This window comes from Lytechinus variegatus, chromosome 13, assembly GCF_018143015.1.
Source record: "Lytechinus variegatus isolate NC3 chromosome 13, Lvar_3.0, whole genome shotgun sequence".
Taxonomy (NCBI): Eukaryota; Metazoa; Echinodermata; class Echinoidea; order Temnopleuroida; family Toxopneustidae; genus Lytechinus; species Lytechinus variegatus.
In genome coordinates this window covers 12,832,862-12,858,519 of record NC_054752.1, presented here as the reverse complement: position 1 = coordinate 12,858,519, position 25,658 = coordinate 12,832,862, and the positions used below count along the sequence as shown (strand labels likewise).

Here is a 25,658-nt window from a genome sequence, read left to right as displayed (position 1 = left end):
AGATGAATTAGCGATCCATGATGTGTTTAGTACTGCTAACCAGAGTGGGCTTCTTATTGGACCACCTAGACCGGGAGCTAGTAGACAAAGCCAACACAATTCAACTGGGTAAGATCAATGCAGGAGACTAATCCTTGTATTCTCTTCTTTATTTTTCTAGTATCATTTATTCTGAGTTACTGTGTGGGGGTTAATTTGAATTTGTTTGGTTACTTGTACGTATATTTTATGATGAAAGTGTGCTTAGAATGTTGCAAAAATGAATGCTAAACTAATGAGAAGTGAGTTTAAATTAAAGTGTGTTTACTCAAAGTTTGCTTGAAGTTGTTGATCATCAGTCCTTTAGCCCTAAAAAGCAAGGCAATTTAGACCAAATTTACAAGGGGGGGGGGGGTATGTTACATGTACATTAAGATCTAAGCTGTCAAATGCCTTTGTAATTGAAATATTCATGCACTTTCTCAGTAGTGTAATGTTTGCCAACGTTGTATAGAATGCCAATATTATTCCTGTTTGAATATGTTCTTTCAGATCTACCATGCCTGCTACCATGGAGCAGTTACTCGAAAGACAGTGGGATCAAAGCTCTGAATTCTTAATGCAGCAGTCATCACATCTCGATAGTGAGTAGCCTTCAATCTACTTGGATATCTGTAAAATGTATTTGTTTTATGATACATTTGCTACCAACGTTCATTATCATGTGAGGCTAACTTTTCTTTGTGGGCTGACAACTGTTTTTGTAGGTACATTGTGAGGATTGATATAATATATTTATCAGTATAATTATAGCTAGATAACATCCCAGGAAACAGTCATGTTAAAATGAGAATTACTATTGAGTATACTGTTAATCAATCTCACGGGGTTAATGTGAACATCATGAGAGGGTTGCATATGGCATGCTTGTATTATGAAGAACACACAAATATTCAACACATTTGATTGTAAGGTAGTAATTCAGATATAGGTTTTTTTTTCTAGACTCATTTCTGTATTTCTTGATTTAATAAATGTATATTCATTGTTTCAATTGCTTATCAATGAAGTTAACCTACCTAACCGGCCAACATCACAATTTTGACTTCTGTTCCAATTACAGACCTTCAGCAAAATTATTTTGAAACCATTGTCATTGAAATTAAGTAAGGTGATACATGTATATGTGTCTACTTCACATATCAGATGCTAGATTTAAGTGCAATGTTTGGTATGTTATAAATTCATATAGTCAGTGGTGGATCCAGGGGGGGGGGGGGCACAGGGGCACAGACCCAAAGTCCTTTCTTTTTTTGACTTGTCAAAAAATCTTGACAGGAAAATGCACCCCTTATTTTTTTTTGGGGGGGGCAAGGGAGGGGTACTTGTCTGTCTGAAATTTACCCCCATTTCCTTTCAAACCCTAGATCCACCGCTGAAGTATTTTGGTATGAGTCGTTTTAATGATGTTGTACTTCTCTTCCCTTGCAGTTGCATCCTTACTATCTTGCCTACATCAGCTACGTCAAGAGAACCTCCGGCTAGAGCAACACATCAGCAGCTTGGTACAGCGTCGCGATCACCTCCTCGCCGTCAACGCCCGTCTCTCCCTACCCCTAACCCAGGGAGGTTCCATCGCCAATGCCATGGGGCTGGGAGGACTGGGAGCCGGAGGAGTGGGAGCAGGCGGAGTGGGAGCTGGAGGGGACAATAGCCCAGGATCAGCGGGGAGCGGTTCCAACACGAGGAGTCCGAGATTCAACAATGTCCTGCATAACGCCCAGGGGCAGGTCGGTGGATTTAGTAGTATTTGCGGATGTCGCTGATGTTACCTACATGTATACCCAATCACTGAATACTGACATCATTTGTCATCTGCCTTATGGCTCCTGTACTTTAACGATCATGCAGGTTGTTACTTTCTTAGTCGAGTTGGCTCAAAGTGATTGGTGTTTCAAAACTAAGTAGAACATCTCCCATTTCAGGTTGCTTTGGGTCATGATTTATTTGATCCCAATTTTAATAAAACTTTTATTTGAAGGGTTATCGGAATGACTTTGGTGTCTATTTGTATATGTAATACAGCATGACCATTTTAATGAGAAGTGTAAAAAACTGTTGAAGAAATTACAGATAGTTGTGGTTCTTTGTTTTTGCAAAGATTATTTTATTTTATGGAGAATCATCAGTTGAACTCACAAATATTGTGGTAAAGTTCAACTACAGTTCAAAATGAAATCCATCACTGGCTCTGTATCACTATGCCTTAAAATCAAGTAGAGTTGGCCCACCACTGGTAGGCATGTATTTTTTCATGTATTTTCTATTATTTTCAAAATTTACCGTCCAGAAAAATGAGCCTCCACCCCCTTAAAAAAAGAAAGAAAAATGAAATTTATTAAAACCAAACACTTTTTTCTTTGTATGGACATGCCAGTTTTAATGATTTGATCAATGTTTCAGGATTTTGATTTGATACTGTATTAATCAGTAATGTACCACCTTTGTTAAATGATTTCTTTTACACAGGATTTGATGAGTAGTTATGGCAGTAGTCACAGTTTGAACCAATCCCTTAACCAATCATCTATCAGCCTTGGCGGCAGTCCTGCACATGCTCAGTCACTCAGCCAATCACCGAGTTCCTCATTCAACCAATCGCATCCGCAGTCTTCATTGACCAATCACATCACTCAGCTGACGTCGACACCGGTCAGCCTCAACCACTCCTCCGGAGGGGTGTCCATGTCTTTGACGACGACCACCACGGCGACTACAACCACCACCAGTAGCAGTAGTTCCCTGGGGGTAAGTCTGTCTGGTGCTAGGTTACCATCGGGTCTCCCGGTGGGACATCCGATGAGTAGTGAAGCTAATGTGATGTCGACAGCTCAGCATCTTCATCCCGGTCATGGAGTCAGATCCTCTCCCAGCAGCCATCTCATCAATGTCAACCATAGCAGATCAAGTCCTGTTCCAGGTATGTTACTTGTTTCACTCAGTGACAATGATATTTTGCACATCAATAAGCTGATCTGTTCAAATTTCACCTCCTTAATGATGACGATGAGGACCTGATGATGATGATGATTGTGATGATGAAAATGTTGGTGGTGGTGATGGTAATGATGATGATGTTAATGATGATGATAATGAAGATGAAGATGAGTATGATTAAGGCACAAGAGATTTAATATCACGTTCGTTCGTGCGCGTTCGGAATGCTCTATTGTCTTGCTAGAATGCGTTCGTAGCGCCCTATGCATACACCCGAACGCAAGGATTACTATAAACAAAGGAGTCAATAGAAGAGCACTTAAGTACTGCGTTCAGAACGGGATCGAACCGGATGCGTTCAGAACTCTGGTAATCCTCTATAAAGCGCGCTAAGCAGAGCTAAAGCCTGGTCTGTAGGATTTTACCCAAGCGACGAAGGTGGCGAAAATTGCAATATGCCGCGCCGTTGTATGAAAGGCCTTTGATGAGCGCCGATGTGCGAGTGTCTTGCATGGGGTATGACGGCAATTTCATCCGCGCACTTGCGGTGTGCGTCGTGCCCATGAATTTAGAAATAGATTGCGAACCTAATTAAAGGGATTTTGTGAGGGTGTAGAATTATGGAGTACTGCTCTCAAAAGGTTCTAAAAACATTATTATACAGGTTGCGACATATTAAAGCGCTTTCCCGATTGCCCGGGGCATGCAAATAAAAGTTAGAGTCGGGCAAGTGTTTTGAAACAAAGACAAAACTAAATGCCCGAATCGGGCAAGCAAAATTCTCATATAGAAATTATATTTTAGAAAGATTCGCCATCAAAATTATAGAAAAGAAAAAGAGAAAAAAATCATATCATTAATTTCCTCTTTTAAAAGTCATGATTCGAATTGCAAAATTTGCGTCATTTTCTGCAATTAACACACAGCTCAGACAGCACACACACGAGAGAAGCAGTCTAGCTATAGCTAGCGCCTAGTCCACGCAGCCCATTGTTTCTACGATTCTGCACGAACGCAGTTTGATCTGGAATAAATCTCCCAAAGAACTGTCAAAATTCACCGTGATTTCTTACCAATGAAAACTTTTGTAATATCCACATTTCCTTAAAAAAATTGGGTAGCTATGTCATTTGTAAGAGGTAAAAGGAGAAATTTTTAATTCTTTTATGCTTCAAAAAGATCGGGTTTCGAATGATCGTTTGTATCACACACAGTTCCACATGTCATGTTGCGTAAACGTGGTTTCTTTCCTATTTTTTTTTGCCAAGGAAAATGTTTTTTTTTCTTTTTATGACTGGATATGAGTTTGGGTTTTCTTCCTCACTGTTTTCTTTCTTTCTGCCTATCTTTCCTTCTTTTCTTTGCAACCTTTTCTTCTTTTGAATCTCTCTTAATTCCTTCAGATTTCCTTCCTTCTTTCATTCATTTTTTCTGTTGATAGCTATCTTGTTATGTTATTCTTTTCTTTCTATCTTTTCTCTTCCTTCTATCCAACCTTTGTTACCTCTTTCTTCAATCCTTCCTTCTTTCCCCCTCATTTCATTCTTTCTTACTGTCTTCCTTCCGTCCATCCATTTTTTACCTTTTCTTAATTAGATTCTTATTTTTTTCTTTCTGCCTTCCTTCATTCCTTCCTTCGTTTCTTTCTGTCTTTCGTTTCTGTCTTTCCCTTTCTCTTCCTTCCCTCCTTTTCTTTCTCCCTTAATTTCTTTCCTTTTAACTTTTTTTCTCCCTTCATTCGTTCCTTTCTTTCCTTCTCTCCTTTCATTCTCTTAATTCCCTTGAGGTTTTATTTCTCTCAATTTTTTCGTTCTTTCTTTATTCTACCCTTCCTTCTTTCCCTTCTTTCTTTCTCTCATTTTCTTTTCATCTTTCTCTTCCCCGCGGCCATTCTCTCCCTCTTTTTCTCATAACTTCTGACGAGGTTTGAGGCGGCGGGAACCAAATCTACCTTCCAACAACGGACGAATATCGACTTTTTTTATCCGACCCAATTTAGCCTTCAATACGGTTTCAAATTCTTGAATATTGCCCTCAAAACGTAGAAACATACTTCGAGCTCCGACCCGCAAAGAAAACCTTTATCTATATAGGGTCTATGCAACAAACGAGTATCGCTTGTTTTTTTCCGACCATTACGGTACATGAATTATGGAATATTACTTGAGAAATGTCCTTGATTGTTTAAAACATAATACTTCGAAAGTGTGCCGAGTCAGAAAGAATCTGGATATTATTTACCTTGCGTAATTAATACATGTATATCTTTCAACGACTTCCGAGTATTGCCTTTGTATCCGACCCGTCATAAGATTACCTCATGAAATGATGGAATATTGACCTCTAAAAGGTCCTAGATTGTTAAAAACATATACTTCGTTTAGGGTTTATCCGCACATATTCATATGATAGCTACCTTGTGTAAATATTATCTTTATTTTCGAAAAACATACGGGCCGGTATCACTTTTGTCTGACATAAAATAACCTCATGAAATTATTGACCTCTAAAATGTCTTTTGTTAAAAGCATACTTTGAAATAGTTCCGAGTCGCAATATTACCTGAAAATACTATTATATCACCTTAAAAAAGTCCTACATTGTTCAAAACGTAATACTTCAGAAGAATCTCGAGTCTGGAAAAAATTGCATTGATTCCTTACGTTATTATCTATACGAGTATCGTTTTTTATCCTATCCGTCATGACATCACTCCATGATTTGAACCTCAAAAAGGTTCTAGATTGTTAAGCATATACTTCGGAAGATGTTATCCATATATCTTCCAAATACGGACGAGTAGTGCATCGTGTGCTATGGTAGCATAGGCCTTCTCACCCGTGAAATATCCTCATTATCCACCCGGCCCCCTTCCCCCATCGACACAATGTGGATTATAAGTTCTTCAGTACTAAACAACCCCGGCAAACAATACATCTGACCCGAATCCATTCACTCATTGATTCTTAAGGCGTTCAGGTTCATAGTAATCAAAGAAAGAAAAAAAAAACCTGGCACGGCTTTAAGATTTTGACGGCATTGATTAAAAAGGGGGGAACTGGTTACTGCAAGATTAATCCTTACTTTTATAGCATTTAATGCCCAAACGCTCTTTACAATTTCATGAGCACAAATAAATGTCCATGTTAAAGTGCTTTACATGCCTTACTTCGAGGATATCTCATTCTGGGGTGATATCTCCAAACCTATTATCATCATTATCATGATCATAATTCTGTTACCTAAATAATTATTGTTATCATCATCATCATTATTATGTTATCATTAATCATTATCACTATATCACGTTGCTGTTAACGTCGATGTTGTTTGCACGTTTCGACTGCTAATTCAGTAACAAATGAGAAAGGTCATTGCTCTATTTTCAATTGGGTGACAGAAAGCACTATGCAAGCGTAAAAACTATTCATTTTTAATTGACAGTAAGAATAGACCTGTATTGTTTTGTTGGCTTCAAGCAAACTCGGGACTAAGTAAAAAGAGTCACATTTATTTCAAAGCTATTATCTTATATAATGATGGATTATTGTACTATAAAAGTTCTTATGTTGTTCATAACATACATCTGGCGAGTTTCTAGACTTAGAGATTCATATTAAGCTTGCTTTATACTTTCATCAACGTTACGAGTGTCGCCTGTTGTTCTGCCATATAAGGGAGATTTGAAATAGTGGAATTATTGACCTATAAAAGGTCGAAATTGTTTTAAGTATACTTACGAGTTTCAAATCCCCCTTTCGCATAGGCGGCGGAAGCGGGGGGACGTGTCCCCCCCTACATTTTAGGTGGGGGGGACGGTCCCCCCTAAATTTTTATTTGATAACCTTTTTTTTTTTTTTTTGCTTGTCAAATTTTTTCCTGCGTCCCCCCCCCTAAATTCACGTGGACCCCCCCCTGAAACGTGTGTTGTCCCCCCCTAAAATTTAGGGTGATGACCTTTTTTTTTTTCAGGTGGACACCCCCTTAATTTTTTTGGCTTCCGCCGCCAATGCCCTTTCGTACTCGTTTTAGAGCACATCGAGGCTATAAGAGATTTCAGCATAATGACCTCGATTGTGCGATCCATGAGTGTATCGCGATTGACCTTTTTTTCTTCCTCCTTTGTACATGGATGCATTATTGAAATCGTGCGCTTTCCGAAATGTTTTTAAACAGTGAACTTAGAAAAATTCGGGTACCTACAAAGGGAGGGGTTGGGGAATGGAAGAGAGGGAGGGGGAGAGAGGGGGAAAAAGGGGGGGGGGTGAGGTAGGTATTCTATGTCTTTTCACATGGGGTTGGATCAAGAACAAGATCAACTTTTAGTTTTATATTTTGGGAAAATAATCACGCAGGACCTTATTTCCACCTCGAATTTCGCCAGAATTACAAAATATAAATGGAGTGTACTTTATATTTGCAACTTGTGTTGTATCGTATCAAATAATCTTTGAGTTTAAAATGACAAACATTCAATCCTATCGTGCGGATCACTTAAAGCTCGACTTATATTCGGTTGGAAGATATTTATTGTAGCTTCCTTCTCGACCCTTTCCCTAGCTCATTTTCTTTAATTTACTTGGTGTTCATTGTTATTTCATGCATTTAATGTTAGGAGAAAAAAATAACCTGGAAACTTGAATTTTCACAATGCAAACTGATCACAGTCAAAAAAACAAATTTGGAGGGGCCTTAGCACCCATGTTGCTTTTTATTAAGTAATGAACAAAATGTCCCTTTTAATGTAAACTAGTATATTAATTGTAGTTTAACAATTATTCACATCTAGATCTATGAATGCCAATAATTCCCTGTCTGGTTGCAGGCAGTAAAACGAAGCCACAGATTGGACAGATATCCAGCGCTAGCGTGCTTTGTTTCTTGTTACGTCATCGATCGATCGCACCGTACTCGCGGCGCGCTTTGATTGAATGCGAGGCCAATTCACTGTATAGCTAGGCTATTGTGTTGTAACAATATATTATGATATGATTTGCCCAGCGATCCGAGGAGACGTACTCGTTGCTTTCAGGATATTTAAACTGCACTTTTTGTCGTTACGCTCATAATTCTCGGCTACTTCATACTGATCACACTTAAGAAAGACACTGCATTTTTTACTGTTTTGTTATTTTGATTCTACCTTCGAACTGTTGAAATGTCGCTTCCGAGTGTGGACATTGGATGGCTTGACTCTATGCCCTACAAGAAACCTAGTCGCCGGCAGCGAAAAGCCACGAAGAAGCCCCGGGGGCGACCCGCTGTAAAAACTGAGTTTCCCGGTGTCGTCGAAGCAGCCAGCCAATTTGTTCAGAGCAATGGATTCAAAGCTCATCGCAGACGACAACAAGAAATAGGCGTGTGTGGTTCTACCCTGCGAAGCCATATCGATCAGCTTTCGAGCCGGCTAATTGCTTATGACTTCTATATAAACAGCACCAAAGAACAGAAACTTTCATAACGCATTTCGACTTCGTCATCGCTTCATCATCGCTTCGTAAGATATTATACTGCTATCACGTCATCGCTGCTTATAATCTACTACATCATGTCGATTGTCATCGAGTGGCTCGTTGCGAAATGGAGGGGGATAAGGGAGCCCGTCGTACGGAGCCGAGTGAGGAAAGGAGGAGAACTAGCGGAGGGAATGGAGGTGTCTGTTACCTACAAGAGGTGTCACCACAAGGCCCGGATAATATCCATCAGTAAGTATAGGCATATACTTATATCACTTTTCGCCCTTTATAGGATTTAAACTTTCTTGAAGTACAATTCATTATTTTATTATTTTTTTGCAATACATTTCTCATGAGCATGATTAGCCAACTAATTTTCTGTTCTTTCTGCTTTGTTTCATTTTTACAGAGAGACTTCGGCGAGAACGACCTAACGGTAGAGGAACCACGAAGGGGACGAGGACTACCAGGGTCGCATCCAAGCCCATACCACTACCAGTACCAAGAGCTGCGACGCCTCCAACTGCCACTCCAATTGCCACTCCTCCAGCTGCCCAAACACCAGCTGCCCCAACACTAGCTGCCCCGACACCAGCTTCCCCGACACCAGCTGCCCCGACACCAGCTGCCCCGACACCAGCTTCCCCGACACCAGCTGCTACGACACCAACGCCTCCGGTAGCCCCATCACCAGCAGCTTCACCACCAACTCCGAGGGCACCAACCCCCTTCAGCGACTTCGAAGATTCTTCTTCAGCGGAGGAATCGTCTTCAGCGCCGGACCACGTACCAACGCCCCCGGACACGATTCTACCACCAACTTGGCCACCCATTCACCCACCAGCTCTGCCAGCCCACCCGAGCACACTCCCTCCAGTGTACCAGCAGCATCGGCCGTTCGTCCACCAGCCACGGCCTGTCCACGCCCCCCAGGCCTTCTGTACAACTGCGACACCGGACGTCCTTCAGATGTTCAACTACCTACAGGCCCAGAATCAACGTCTGGAGAGGGAACTTGCAAGGATGAGGCGAAACTTCGATGAGGCTAATGGGACTGCAGATGTTGTAAAGCCACCGGCGAAGTATGTCGCCCTTGTGGACGGAATTCATGTGTTGATTGGTTCTTCAAGCGATTCTTGTAGGATTGATAGGACTGTGTACGAAAGATGCTATGCCGCCTGCTCTGGACCTAAGGACTTAATTGTTAAGCTCTTGGATAAAGTGTTTGCTCCAGAGGAACTTGCAAGGAGCAACTTCTACAGAGGAGAGGTGTTTAATGGTCGACTTGCTACGAAGGAGGCATTGTGTTGTAAGCCTGCGTTTCGTGCGTTGATCGCCCAAGCTGAGATACAGTTTCCCGGCACCACTAAGAGCTCCAGATTTCAGCGGGAAGTAAGGATTGCTACCAACAACAGATGTCGACGTATTGCACATAGACTGAGCACGGGACGATAAATTGGAACTCTTAACTAGCTATGTGGACATTTATTTTCAAATGACAATATTTTGCCTGAATGCATGTGCAATACTATTTCTAAGTGTATTCATTTGCCTTATTTGATTCAGTTTGGAATGTTGCAATAAGTTGTAAATTTACCTTTCGATAGAATATGGATCTTTTTTGGTTTAACTTAATTTTAATTGAAATCCACAATTATCTTCATTATTTAATTTAGTTTGGAATGTTGCAGTTGAAAGTTTGAAAGTTACCCTTCGATGAAATATTTGTAATTATCTTAATTTGCCTTATTTAATTCAGTTTTGAATGTTGCAATGGAAATGAATTAAATTTGCCCCTCAATAAAATATGGATCTATTCTGGTTTAACTTATTTTAAAATTTAAATTTACCCTTCGATGAAATATTTGTAATTATCATAATTTGCCTTATTTAATTCAGTTTGAATGTTGCAATCAAATGATTTAAATTTACCCCTCAATAAAATATGGCTCTATTCTGGTTTAACTTATTTTTCAATTTAAATTTACCATTCAATTCAATAACCGTATACAGGTCTATTTTGGTTTCATTTTTGATGTTATTCAAAATCTTTTTATAAATTTTGTTTCGTTGGCCAATACTTTATCAATTAGTACTTCCCAAATTCTTTGTCGTCATTTTTTTCAATGACTCAATGTTATTGTTTATGGTTGTATGAGCATGTAGGTTTATTTTGGTTTGTAATAGGAATTTCTTCATTTGCCATAATTATTTCATCAATTTTCACTTCTGCTTGTTGTAAAAATAAGTTTGTATTTGTTGTAAATGTAAATGTATTTTGCCATGGAATGTATTCTTGGAATAAATAGTAGTTTGATATTAACATGGACGGTTAATTTGTATAACAGCATTTTTTTTTCCTTAGATTTTTCTTTGAGGGGTTTTAGAGAGAGCTGAGTGAGGGGGGGGGGATTTGGAAATATAAAAGGGGATGGAAGTTACATAATCAAGAGTTACAACAAAAGATGAAGAGTGGTCTAGAAAAATATGAAGTGATAATTTAGCACTTAAATTGTTTGTATAATGACTGCAATACAATCAGTAGTTGTAATACAATTACTATACAAGCATTTTCAGTGGTAAAATAGCACTAAATTTTTAACAATGTGAAGTGAAAATATGCAGCACCAATTTTCTTGATATTTACTATTTTTATTGCTGCTGAATAGCGAAAAAATCACAAAATTGGCGAGCGATTTGCTCTCATTTAATTTGGGATCTCGCAACTTCAAAAACAATTGCAAAGTCGGATATCGCCGTAACTGCAAGAAAGAGAAAAAAATCTGATTTGGTTTTCTATAGGAATTTTGAAGAGACCATCATAAATTAGCAAGAAAATAAAGTTTGCAAACTCGGGGAAGATAACGGATTTCTTCATTTTTAGTGCATTTTCGGGGACCCAGCTTCTTGAATCTAAACTAATCCGTCGCGTGCTTTGGAAATATGGCGCAGAAAAATCAAATTTAGTGAGGTAAATTTGTATTTCGGCGGGTTTTTGGGTGAGTGATAGCACCTATACTTCGATGTTTGTTACGGTGATTGACTTTGCTTGTTGTGACTCTGTTGGGTAATGCTGGTAATGCATGACTTGTGTGCTGGGATGATTGACTGTGCTGCTGGCGCAACATGTGCATTTTGAAATCAATTGAGTTTTCAAACGTCAGCAGGCAGTGCATTGAATATTCAAAAGATAATTTCAAGTGGGTTATTCTTTATGAAGATTGACAATCATTAATGGGATTCCAAGAAGTGCCAATTCTGTTCAAATTAGATTTTTTTATTATTCTTCCTTGAGCAATACGTTCTTCAAAAAATATAAAATGCATGCAGTTTGGACATCCCTTTATACCTGGGAAATGTTTAGAAATGACCACCCAACGATCTGTTCTGAATAATAGATTGTGAATGTATAACTGAGGAAATACCAGAATATGGTCGTAAAAATTAAAAAGCACACAGTTTAGACATCCCTTCAGACTCGGCAAATGTAAAGAAATGTGCGTCAAGCGTTCTAGTTTTAATGTCAAATATGTTAACTTTTGATTTAACTTAATAAGTACAATAGTACGATCGTCATAAAAAAGAATGATGTTTGGGCATCCCATTAAACTCGGGACATGCTCAGAAATATGAAACAAACGATCAATTCAAAATGTCAGGTTGAGAAACTTAATTTTTGTCAAATAAATACAAGAATATTTTCGTCAAATATATAATGTGCTTGCAGTTTGGACATCCCTTCATACCCGGGAAATGTTTAGAAATGACCACCCAACGATCTGTTCTGAATAATAGATTGTGAATTTATAATTGAGGAAATACCAGAATATGGTCGTATAAATTAAAAACCGCAAAGTTTAGAATCCCTTCATACTCGGGAAATGTTAAGAAATGTGCGTCAAACGTTCTAGTTTTAATATCAAATATGTTTCCTTTTAATTTAAATTAATAAATACCAAAGTACGATCGTCAGAAAAAAAATGCTGTTCCCCTTTATACTCGGGACATGTTCAGAAATGTGCATCAAACGATCGATTCAAAATGTCTGGTTGATTAACTTTTAATTCAATCAAATAAATACAAAAATACGTTCATCATTTTTTTTAAATGCAGTTTGGACATCATTTTATACTCGGGAAATGAAATGTGCGTCAAACGTTCTATTCAAAAGGTAATGTGGATTAACTTTTAACTGAAAAATACCAAAATATGTTCGGAAACTTAAAAAAAAGCTCTTAAGTGTAGACAGCCCATCTTACTCGGGAAATGTTTTAAAATGATCGCACATTCTTTTGAATGTATTAACCGAAACATACCAGAATACGTTCGGAAACATACATACAAAAAACTGAAATAAAGACAGCCCTTCGTACTCGGGGAAATTACAGAAATTCAAATTGTGAATGTAACTGAAAAATGCCGGAATACGTTCGTAAAAATAAAACAAAATGAAGTTTAAACATCCATTCATACTCGGGAAATGCTATGAAACGATCGCCCAACGATTTGATTGAGTTTGAATGTTACTCCAGAAATTCGAATGGTTTGTAAGAATAAAGAAGAAAAAAAAACACTTAGTTTCGGACCCGGGTCTCGGAACTGGGTCTCGGAACTGTCTTGAAAATTAATGATCGCCCGACGATCTGTCCTGAGTTTTTAACTGCAAATGTAACCGAAGAAATGCCAGAATACGATCGAAAAAATAAAGAAACCGCTAAGTTTAGACCGGAGGAATGTTTTGAAATGATCGCCCAACGATTTGTACCTAGTTTTAAATTATGAATGTTACTAAAAAAAAATCCAGAATACCACTCGTAAAAATTAAAAACTCAGAGTTTCAACATCCCTTCATACTCGGGAAATTTTATTGAAATGATAGGCCAACGATCTATTCTGAATGTCAAATTGATTAACTTTCAATATAAACCGAATAACACGTATATGTTCGTCTAATTTCAAAAAGCGCGAAGTTTGGTCAATCAGTCATACTCGACAATATTGCCCAGCGTGTGCGCCCAGTGTTGTGATAATCTGAACGTTCGCATGTATTCATTCATTGATAATCCGACCGTTCGCTTTGCCGTTCAGTGGCACACTCCTTTTGTGCGAGAAGACAATGAAAATCAATAGACTCCTCCGCTCACTACTTCAGTAAGATTCTGAACTTGAATGAACGTGAACGAACGGGGTCTATTGTCCACCCTTCTTAATCCCCGTTCGGAGCCCGTTCGCACGCAAGGAGGATTAAATCTCTTGTGCCTAACATGAAGGCAGTGACGACGGCAGCGGTGGTGATGGCTAGGTTGATGATGATGATGTTGATGGAAGTGGTGGTGGTGGTGATGATGATAATGATGATGATCATGGTAGTGATGGTGATGGTGAGGATGATGATGTTGGTGATGGTGAGGATGATGATGTTGGTGATGGTGAGGATGATGATGTTGGTGATGATGAGGATGATGATGATGGTGATGAGGGTGGTAATGGAGTATAATCTGAAGGTTAGTAGACCCTGTATATTGGAGTTCATTTTGAGGAAATCAAGAAAAACCAAAGGATTTTTGGTTTGTCAAATGAGTACATTATATATTTCCATTCATTTCAGCCACTTATGGGTGGAAAATCTCAGAATATAGATTATACACAGTATGTGCTCATGTATAAGCAACAATTTCCTGTGTTTGATTTAGCTTGGCCAAGCTTTAGTCTTGGGCTCCGTTTTAATATTCATTCAGTTTAGGAAATAATGATTAGACCACTACTACTACTAAGTTGCCATACGGTTCAGTCCAATAATTCTTCCCATGCTGCATACTGAAAAATTCAATGTTATGCTAATTCTCCCAAGTGTGGGGCCAGAAGTCCAGCACCTTCATAATAAAATTGACAGACATACTGTTATGCAATGTTGATAGTGTTGTTAACATTCATGGTATATTTGTTGATATAGGGAGGACAACACCCAGTAGAGGGCAGCAGAGCCATGGGGGAGGAGGAGTGGGTAGGTCTAAGGGTTCAGGAGGTAGGATGGTGAGTGGATCAGGAGTTCGATCATCACCAGGAACATCAGGCAGCATATCAGCAGGAACTCCTGTATCAAGACCAACTGATGGGTAAGACCCTCTTCCTCTGAGCTGTTTCCTGTTTTCTAAAGTGCTTATTCCTTGCTCTTTTGGTGTTCTTACTTTTTGCCTGCTTTGTTCGACTTAGAACATAGAGATGTATAGATTATCTAGAGTGCGGGGTCCCCATAGGCGCGCGTACTTAACGTCTGTGATCGCGTGGAGCGGGGTCGGCCATTGCTCGATAGGTCTAGATTAGCAAAAGTACCCGGATGTACACATAGCTCGTACGTTGTAACGCTGAAAAAGGAATGCCGTCTCCGGCCTTTTTTCTTGAAGAAAAGAATCCAACCTCATTACAATCGAAAATATTAATGACAAATTGCATCTCAATTAACTATTAGTGTGATTACATGTGGATTAGGCTGTGAATTTGGCATTTATACCTGACTTCTCTGGATGAAATTCTCTATTATGATTTTTTGCGTTTACCTCTCTGTTTATATGCCTATTTCCCGGGGCCTATTTTAGATAATGATAGATGACAATGTGTATTTATATCAGATAAAAATGAAAATATACAACGTACATTAATGGAAAGATTGAAAATTAATTCAAAAGACAGTGAATTAGCCCATCTTCTGTGGATTTCCCGACCTTGAACTGCATCGTCCTTTTCAGTCACATTTCCTCCATTCACGTTCTTTGATTCCATGTTCTCTTGACCAATTTGTTTAAATTGGATATGATTTTGTAATGTCCACGTAGGCCTACCTGTATGTACCTTGCTTTAATTTTCTTTGAAATATATCATTTTTTAATGTACACTGATTTATATAACTTAGCGGTTTTGCCTGTCTTTGATTACTGGATGCAGGGCATAAGCATGAGTGTTGAAACTTGTGCTATTGGTGCGACGTGTAGGCCTACGTGATGAATTTTCCCATAGGAACTAATAAATTCCAAAACCTGTCGGCCTATATGGCACTGAAAATGAAATTTAAAATGTCGTGAATGACTTTTTACTGTTCCAACTTTTTGCTTTTTAATTTGCTTCACTTTAAGTTACTAAATTTTTTTTTTTAATTCGCTGTTTAGGGGGTGCATGGTGTAATTAAAGTGACATAAGCACCCAAGCAAATTCACTTTAACAATACTGATCAAAAAGAGTATAGAGGGGGCGCATTCGGACACCTCCCTGAAGTGAAAATGAACATGTACTGTCCCACCAATTCCAAAACCATTCCACGCCCATAAAATGATATTATAATTTTGTTCATCCATGGAAATAACAAACCTGAATAATCAAACTCAGGTCCATAGACTAGCAATTGAAATCAAAAGAAGAAAACTAGAAAATCAAATTCAGTATATACTTTTAAAATGACAAATAAAACTGAATATGCAAAATGCGTATTTATCTGTTTAGTGTACGTTTTGGAAATCTTTGCCATAAAGTTAATATTCAATCGACACAGACACAGTTAATTAACACAATAATTTCAAGAAAGGAATATACAGCTGAGATTATAAATTAGGATGATCACTCAACAGCGGAATTTGTAAAATCGTATTCCAAGTATTTGTAAGTTTTATTGTCAATATTATTGTTTAATATGTATGGTTTTGTATTCACAATTTTGCAACCGCTTTTATATGATAAGTTTATTAAGTTTGCAATTATCTCTTTCATGTCTGACATTGTTATCAATTGGTTTTATACACTCAGTTTTAGTAATAATATTCTTTAATTGTAGTAAAAATACGAATTATAATATCCTCCTGAACCGCCCCTTTTCTTCCCCTATATTTCTCCTTTTCCTTCTTCCTCTCCTTATATTACTAGTATTCTGTCCTTGATTTGTTCATATAATATTGGTCCATTGGAATCATTATAGGATCACAAACACCAGCTATATATCAACAGAATATTTCAGCTGGTTTGCTATATCAGCATAGTATTTCAGCCGGGTTGAATCAAGTCCGACTTTCCAGAAAATCAAAGTGAATTGTTTTATGTTGCACATTGTAATTTGTTTACTCTCCGAAATTTGGAAATGTTTGCAAGTCAATAGTACACTGTAAACATCCTACCCCCCCCCCATTTAGGCCTCCTGTACATTGCAAAATTGTGCGACTGAATGCGCGCATTTGATATGCAAATTTTGCTGTCAACGAACTTTTCTACATTTATCGCATGTAAGAAAGTACTAGTAATCAATATGATCGATGATTGCCTAGTGCCTACATTGGAAATCTTAATCATCAATTAACTGGTCCAATGCGTAGATCATTTTAAAATATATATTATCAATAAAAAGTAATTTTATGATACTCACGAGTTATTGTGATGTTGGTTACATCGACGTTTAAGCCAACGGGGTTCAAAGGGAGTTCGGCCCTATTCTAAATTTCTATATATGATTTCTATATATTGTGTAGATATATATAGAAAACAACAATTATCAAGTGAAGAAATAAATTATCAGCAATCAGCATCATAGTAATTAGGAAATTATACTTGAAAAAATACAGTCGTATTTTTTCGCGTCTCAGATGCATCAGTCACTGTGATAGCTAGGGCCTATGAAATTTTTGACGTACTTGAATACCAAATTATATTAAAACATATTAAATTTATTTGAGGAGCTAGAACGATATGCCTAGGCCTACCATGCCTACATGTTATTTTCAAAATTCATCACTTCCAAATCATTAGAAAATAGAAGGTATATCATTATATCGAAATGTTATGACCCAAGTAAAAAATTATTGGGGATGTAGCCTATTGATCTTTGGCATACTAAATGTAGGATATGTGCTTTAGATGGGCCTATATAGGCATGCCTGTCTTCAGTTTTGTTCGATTTTTTGTTCATTTGAACTTTAATCTAGTGCAATATTTACAATTTTGCTTTTCAATTTGCTTTCGCTCTCATATGTCATCATTTTGTTCCTGTTCTATGCTCATCCATGTACATGCCCCATAGGTACTGTACGCGCATGGCAGGCTGCGAAGACCTATCGAGTAATGGCGGCCGGTCTCCGCGTAATCACAGCGATTTGACGAAGTACGCCCTCTAGCGTTATTAAGTATATATCTCTATGTTCGACTTAGAGGAACATGTAGCGGACTGCCAACTTTGACTCGAAGTCACATTTCATTCACGCTACACATAAAGTGCATTAACTCTATTATGCATACGCAATAGTGAGGCGTGCATCTCGTTTAAACAACAATGAAAAATTATTGTGAGTTGAATTAGAATAGTACGTGCAAAACCCCTCCTGAGGTTGCATTTTGAATTGATGTGGTGCAGGAGTGATTATATCCATGGTGGGCAAAGAGTTTAAATTACATTGGGCGATATTCACTGACCTGTTAATTACATATGGAAGGGCAATTGTAAATGGTGAAAATCTTTTGAAAAACGTAAGTTTCCATGCACACTATTCTTCGGAAACGTAATTTTAAACCCAGCGAGCATGTTTGATTGTCATATTTTTCAATCATGCAGAGATTTGTTTCCTAGGATGTTAATTCATTTTTGTAATTTTCACTTTATTTTTGTTTTATTTTTTTTTGCTTTTTTTTGCTTTTTCCGTAAAATTCTGTTAAGTCTGTGTTGTAAGAAACTCGTTTCAGAAAATTTGCTTTCTTTTGTCATTGGACGTCAGTGTAGTATGTCCATGATTAGACAGTGTTGTAGCGACAGATTGACACTGTTCAGGCAAAATATTAAGTTTGTATTTTTGAGGGCTACTTTTCACAGCCTAATGCCTAAAGCTGCAACATTGGGTGATTTCAAGTTCAGTGTTGACCCTTTGGTGTTGGTGTTAGGTCAATTTTTACATGACTATAACACCAAACATAAAATGAAAATGTTTCAGAAAAGTCACTCACTAGCTATTGAGATGTCAATAATGTGATCTGGATCAGTTTTATAAACACTGAATAAGTTAAGGAGCTAGGGGAAGCAATCCAAATGCCAATACCAACACCAACACCATGGCAAACACTGGACTTGAAATCACCCATAAGCTTTAACATTGCTGTGAATGGTGATTTCCTGGGCTGAGTGGGCTCTCTTTAATTTCCAAGGGATCTTGTGAGCATTTCGGGGGGTGAAATCGCCCCAAGCCCCTGCATGATTTTCATTTCGCCTTGCTCTGTTCTTTGCTTAGATCTGGTGATGGCATCAGGGAGAAGCAAGGGTCAGGAGGAGTGAAGGATAGTGGGTCATCCTTATCATCATCATCATCGGGAGGGCATGGGATGGGCATGTACCACACCACCCCTCATCAACAGCAGCAGCAGCAGCATATGGGTGTCAACCATGGAAGGCATCTAACACCAGTAAGTAGTGTTTGACACAAGGGGAGCGAACTGACAAGCACTGTGCGTTGTCTCTCTTTGACTGTGTTATACATGTAAATGTCTTGTCTTCAAATATACATTTTGTCATAACTATTACCAAAGATACTACAAGGGGAAGATCGGACACTTTGGCAATTTTTTTAAACGCTCCCAAACGCCCGTTAAATGCTCATGGGGAAGGACGCCCACTAGCGTTGAGTAAGTAAACCATCGCACATCGTCACGCAGCTGTGTATAAAAAAACATACGGGGAAAATGAGAGAGGGGACTTTGGAGAGGGCTTAAGGGTGGTGCATGGGAATAATTCCACCTCTTTACCCAGGAACCTCTGAAATGTATTTATCTTTAATTTGCAAAAACAAAATTGAATGAAAAAAATTTTAAAATGTAAAAATTGTCTATTCCTTCAACCCTTTCCCATTTCTCTCAACTGTTTTGTACACAACCATCTCGCGATATGCAAAGGTAAAAAAAAGGTTGTTACTTACTCAACAATGTGGGGCGCTCTTCCTAAGCATTTCATTACGCGGTCTATGTACTGTCCGATCTTCCCCTTGTAGTATCTTTGCTATTACTAATACAGAGGATAAATTAGCTTATAATATTAGTGTTGAGAAACAATTTTTTTTTAGAGGAAAGGAGTAATCCTTGGTGACGTTATTATTGGGATACAAATACTGAGTAGGGAATTAATGTGTTAATAATTCAAATGTGCCCATACTACAAGACTATGCATCTGAGAATACTGCATTATAGGTAATTAACCTGGTCAAATTTGAGTATTTGAAGATTTCAGGTGGGGCTATTAGTTCTGCTGGTTCATGTCCTTTAAATGGATTTCTAGGCTGAAAATGATATCTGATATTATAAAATTGAGTAAAAATTATTGAGCAAACAATTAAATTTTATTCATATCTGATAACATATAATAAAGTTTTTGAATTTTAGAATGTAGTAATTATTATGAAATCTTTTTTTTTTTTTGGGGGGGGAGGAAAAAAAATTTGATGGATATAATTTGTATAACAAAATTCAAAAGAATAAGTGGGAATATAGCAGCAGTTTGCTCATTGCATATTCATGATGATATGCAAAAAATTGTTTCACCAAAACAGTGTAAATGTTCCTTGTCGGAATTTGATTATTTCCTACATACCTGTGACTGACAGTATCTGTCGGGCACCTGTCGACCAATCAGTTCCTCTTGGACCTATGTAAAGTATGATAAATCATTTAAGTTTTAAACAAAATGATAGAGTCCTGGTTTTCCCCATTTCTGGGATGGACTGTGTAAAAGATGACGCATTATGTGTTTAAAACAGGAGCAGCAGCATCTCGTCTACCAGATGATGCATTCCTCATCTTCCAAGTCTCAGCATCATCATCACCATCAGGCAGGAGGAGGAGGCGGGGCTTCTCAACGCCATCAAGGCTCTGCCCCTCCTCCCCCATCAACCTCCACACCTTCAACCTGCCCTCCCAATGGGGATGTTTCCAGGGCTCATGCCCCGCCCCCATCAAAGGTTAGCCAATGGGAATGGTTTGCTTCACTATCAGTTATATACATCCTGTGTTGTATGCCATCGCATGTCTTTATCATCCATCTTATTTTTAGTCTAAACGTTGTGAGTGGTTTGTGTGCCCCTATTTGTGGCTGCATATTGTTGGATATGCAGAAAGTCTGAAGACAGGCGCTTTAGATATGATATTCCTTTCTGCTTTCTCAGCTGTGGTGTGATGTCCTTACTGATTTATTTTCTGAATGCTGTAGAGCACTGTTGCAGTGTAGCTAAACAGGGAGGAAAGAAGTAGTTTGAAAAAAAGGAATCTTAACCAGAGCTTCCAAGTAGTACAGATTTCTGTATTTAGTACTGAAAAATAAGAATAATCATGGTTTGATGCAAAAAAAACGATTTCTGAAGTTCCAGTTTTATGTTTTGTCTTAATGGTATTTCTTTGAAAATACTGATTTCTTTACCAAAATACTTAGATGTATTTTCAGCTTTGAAATACTGAAATGTTCTTATTTTGGTTGGCAGCTGTGCTTAACATGTTTTAAAGCAATAGCTGGTATTCAGACAAAATGATACTTTGTAAGAGGAAAAAGCTTTAGTTATAATTAAATTTAATGCTGGCTAATCTTGATAGCTGTTAGTTTATAAATGAGATTCTTGTGATTTCCAGCAGGGAAGTTCCTTATAACCCATGAAATAGCAAGCATATTAAAAGCTAAGATCAGCTATGACTTTAGGAAAGAGCGATGAAAAAAACTTTAAAGGGGAATAAAACATTTGGAACAAGTAGGCTTGTGTCGAAACAGAAAAATCAAAGAATAAGAACAAAGAAAGTTTGAGAAAAATCGGAAAAATAATGAGAAAGTTATGAGCATTTGAATATTGCAATCACTAATGCTATGGAGATCCTCCTATTGGCAATGCGACAAGGATTTGTGATGTCACATGTGAACAACTTTTTCTTTGATGGACTATGAAATACCCTCAAAATGTCTCTTTCTGCTTTTTCTTATTGTGATACAAACTCTTTATCCATGGTGTATTCTTTAAAAATCTGTATTATTTAAAGAACACATGATCTACTGATAAATGTTATAAAAGAGGCAATTTAAGTGAAATATACAAAAGAAATGGGTAGAGTTGTTCACAAGTGACATCACACATCTTTGTCGCATTGCCAATGGGAGGATCTCAATAGCATTAGTGATTGCAATATTCAAATGCTCATAACTTTCTCATTGTTATTTGTCCAATTTTTTTACAAACTTTCTTTGTTGTTATTCTTTGATTTTTCTGTTTCGACACATGCCTACTTGGTCCAAAGGTTTCATTCCCCTTTAAGGCAAATTTCATACGCTTATTTGCATAATTAATTAATTAAAAACATGAAGAATTAATTTGCAAATTATATTTCATTGTCACTTCCTTCGTCCAGGATTTGAAACCTCTCTTTAAAGTAGATGATTTCTCATTGTCATCTTGTGCATTTAACATTTTTCTTTCATATAAATAGATCATACTGCTGCTTTGCACCCATGCAATCATAATTAAAATCAATCCAAGTATTTTACTGAGTGATTTTTTATCATTATTTATTTGGCAGGAAACATTCAATAGTTGTAATATGACAATCGTACTGTTTGTATATCATGAGTGAAAATTGTGTCGCAAATGAAGAAAATGTGCAATTTCTGATAAGTGAGCAAAATATGTACAGTGTCAAAGTCTTGTATAAAGGTGATGGGTCTTTTTCCAAGCACTAACAGTACTATATGTAGGTCCCACGTGTCCTTACGTGTGTTGGCAATCTTCAGTTGGCTGGCTTTAGATTTCTTTATACACTGTATGAAATCTATTTCTGCATGTAGATCTTGATCTGCAATTATATGAATAGCATTTTTAAAGTGTCATTTTTCTATGTGTGATAATAATCAACATTGAATATAAAATTTGCTGTTACACTGTGGTACTTGAGATTAGCTTTATTGTAAAGATCAAGGTCAGGGGTTTGTTATGTCGAATGACGCAATGCAACTTTCAAAGGCTTTAAATGATCAAGATACACTGCACAGTTTAGAAACTATGTTAGGCATGTTTGTGTCCTTTCAGACTTTATGATTTCATTTCATTGGTGTTTCTTATTTTTGTACCCCACATATATCAAGATGCATGGTCTGTATGGTTCCTAGAAGCATGTCTTTATATTAAAGGAGGATAATGTTTTGATTGGTACTGTTGTTTATATTCATGTTTTTGAAAATAACTTGCATGGGATGTCCTAGAGGTTATGGAGGTGTATCACTTATCCATAATATTTCTAGTATGATACAGTCAACTCATGTTTAAAGTGAGATTAGTCTATACAGCCATGTACATGTACTTGTTCTCTGTTTTTTTTATAACAAACACATTTCTGTAAATGAAATCATATTCACATGTATGTATTACTTGCTCTTGCTGTTCATTAAAGCCGGGCGCACACTACACGATACGTTGGCAATTCTAATTTCAGAAAACTAGCATTTGATCTAAACATTCCAACCTGGAAAAATCTTAATGCTCAAAGTTTCAAATCATGGTATACTCAAATTGAAATTCCAGGCTGTTGTGAACCTCCGTGTGGGAATCACACCAGATTGAATCCCAAACCATAGTGATGTCGTTGCAATCTAGATAAGGGCCCCGTCTTCCGAAGAGTTACGGTTGATCCTACATGTATCTACCTGAGATGTATGGAAATCCATCAGTGTCATATCTTTTTCAAAAGGAAATTTAAACAATTCCCTTTGTAAACAAAGAGAAGCACTCTCACCTGTCCAGAAAGCAATGAATTGTATGAATAAGCAGCATATCTAGTAATATTTTGAACAAACATGCATTGTAGATGTTGACGTTGCTGGCTTTCCATAGTTGTGGTTGATCGGATCAATCGTAACTCTTTGTAAGACGGGGCCCCCAGGTGCGATTGAAGCCAATTTGGATTTTTTTCCTTCTACAAGGCTTTTAGTGAATCATGATTTTGATTTTAGTATTCTTTTCATTAATGCATGAATTTGGATTGATTTTTTTCCATACAAAATGATATTTCTCAATAATTAGGTTTTAGTTGAATCGCATAGTGTGCGGCATGCTTTTTAGGTTCTTCAAATTTTATCATAGCAATTGATTTCATTCCTGTGGTGTTCGTTTCCTTCGTATCTTTGCAAAACTGACAAAATTAGTTCAGTCTTTCAATCTCCTGGTAGGTTTTACAAGTGAAGTACTATTTTTTGAATGGTGGTGAAATATTGATTAAAGGTAGTTAACCTGCTGACTACTGAATTCTTTGATACTTTCTTCAGAGGCCACATGGCAATGGGTTAAACCAATTGCACCTTTAAAAAAAACACCTCGAAACAAATACAGCAATGTTCGGTATATGATCATATATATATATATCAGATATCAAAGCCTTTTGCTTTTTAACTCTCTTGTATTGAAGAAAAAAAGGGAATACCTGGATTTCTTGCATTTTGTATTATTCTTCTGAGTAAAAATGGTCCTATTGTGACTGAAATTTGACAAGCTAGCTTGTATTATTCATTGATGTCCTGTACAATGAGGACAATGTTTTCCATTTGTTAAACTGCCATGGTAACAGTTCTCAGCAGCCAATCAAAATCAAGGATTTTGTGGAAGTTAACCATAATGGGCCTATGGTGTAGTAACTAGTGTTCTTGATGAGTTGCTCTAACTTTTCTACTTTTGTGCTGTCCCTTTTGAAAAATATCAATATTTCTAAAAATTCATTTAATCATTGATTGATAATTGCACTATCATTCCTAATTTCCCATCTGATTTTATGACTTCATAAAAAGGCTTTCACATTTAATTTTCATATACCAGTAGCATTTTTTAAGGCAATTTTTTCTTATGTTCTGGAACAGTAAATGATTGCAGTTTTTTTATTACCACATTGCACAGGAAGCAAGTTGGTGTTTCATATAACTGTTCTTAAATTACACAAAACTTAATGCACAACTGTAGGCCTACAAATTGAGTAACCCCGTTTTGTTTATTTCATGTGTATTTCTTATAACCAGACTTAAGCCAGGAAGGCGGCTGACATAGATAAAAGAAACATTTCTTACCCAAAAATATAATTGAATACAAAAGATAGTTAAAGTATTTTACTGAAGCAAAATACTGAGTAAAATACTTAATATTCTAGCTTAAGTATCAAATGGAATACCTGCCCAGGTCAATAGTTATGTGTAAATTCTTGTGTAACCTACAAACGGCTTTCATCAGCCAGTTGTATGATGCATGAAGTTAATAAAGTAGAGAATCTATAAATCAATTCAGTACCATCCACTCCTTGTTTCCCTTTTTATCTCCAGGCATCTACAACTGTTCGATCAGACAGGAGAACGGGGAGTAACAATGCGAAGGATAAGACCTAGCTGACAGGAAACTCATATGATCTTTTCACCTTGGTCCTCTATTTGCTCCTGCTGCCATCGCTTGCCCCCTTCACATCATAGCATTGTGAGCTCGTTGATAGGTTCAGTATAAACAGCACCCTTGTTCATGGATTTCCCTGAAGTTTCCTGCAGTGTGTCCTGGGTCCTGTGTCTCATAGACTTATCACATAGACTTCGAGCCATAGCTGCAGCAGCATTCTGTGCTACCTGCCGAGGGCTTTTTTCACGCTATCTTTGGGTTTGTTTGTCTACCCACCAGCTGGGATCACATACGATGGAACTAGGTTTATGTAAAAACAACATTTTTTTTTAATCCCCAAAGATGGTTGTCAACTCACAGTTGCATTCGAGCAATTTATATATGAAAACATTGTAAATGGTGCATGTAAGAGGTGCTTCTGCTCATTGCAACAGAGATCACAATCTTGATGCTAAGACATGCAGTCACAGATCAAGCTGGATTAGACATAATGGCCCAAATTCACAAAGGTGGTTTTGAAAACCCATCGTTGAGTCCATGGTTTATGCAGATTTCCTGTATGAATTATGCTTAATCTAGCGCGTATCGGGCGCATGCATAAAAAATTCCAATGCTGATGCGCACTCTTATCATAGTGCGCCAAATTGATGCCTGTTACCATGGTTAGATGTGCTATTTTGTTTGAAGAGTTGACTCATGAATAAAAACAGAGTACTCATGAATGAAATAGCGTGGATAACCACAGCAGCAGGCGTCAATTTGGCATCAGCACTGGACGCGTCCGATACGCGCTAAATTAAGCATAATTTCTACAGGAAAACTGCAT

At 37.5% G+C, this 25,658-nt stretch overlaps 1 protein-coding gene across 3 annotated transcripts in view; it reads left to right on the top strand.

Moving 5' to 3' along the window:
• LOC121426357 (protein AF-10-like) overlaps positions 1-25,395 on the top strand; it is a 40,174-nt gene extending 14,779 nt beyond the window's left edge. For 2 of the 3 annotated variants that reach the window (XM_041622636.1, XM_041622635.1), the window contains exons 8-15: positions 3-108; positions 532-623; positions 1,471-1,769; positions 2,509-2,959; positions 14,386-14,548; positions 18,683-18,854; positions 20,198-20,398; positions 24,769-25,395. In XM_041622636.1, coding sequence (XP_041478570.1) covers positions 3-108; positions 532-623; positions 1,471-1,769; positions 2,509-2,959; positions 14,386-14,548; positions 18,683-18,854; positions 20,198-20,398; positions 24,769-24,831 — 1,547 coding nt within the window. In that variant the 3' untranslated portion in view covers positions 24,832-25,395. The remainder of the gene's footprint in view (positions 1-2; positions 109-531; positions 624-1,470; positions 1,770-2,508; positions 2,960-14,385; positions 14,549-18,682; positions 18,855-20,197; positions 20,399-24,768) is intronic. The other variant, XM_041622637.1, reaches the window with a different exon arrangement.
• Positions 25,396-25,658: the final 263 nt, after the last annotated feature.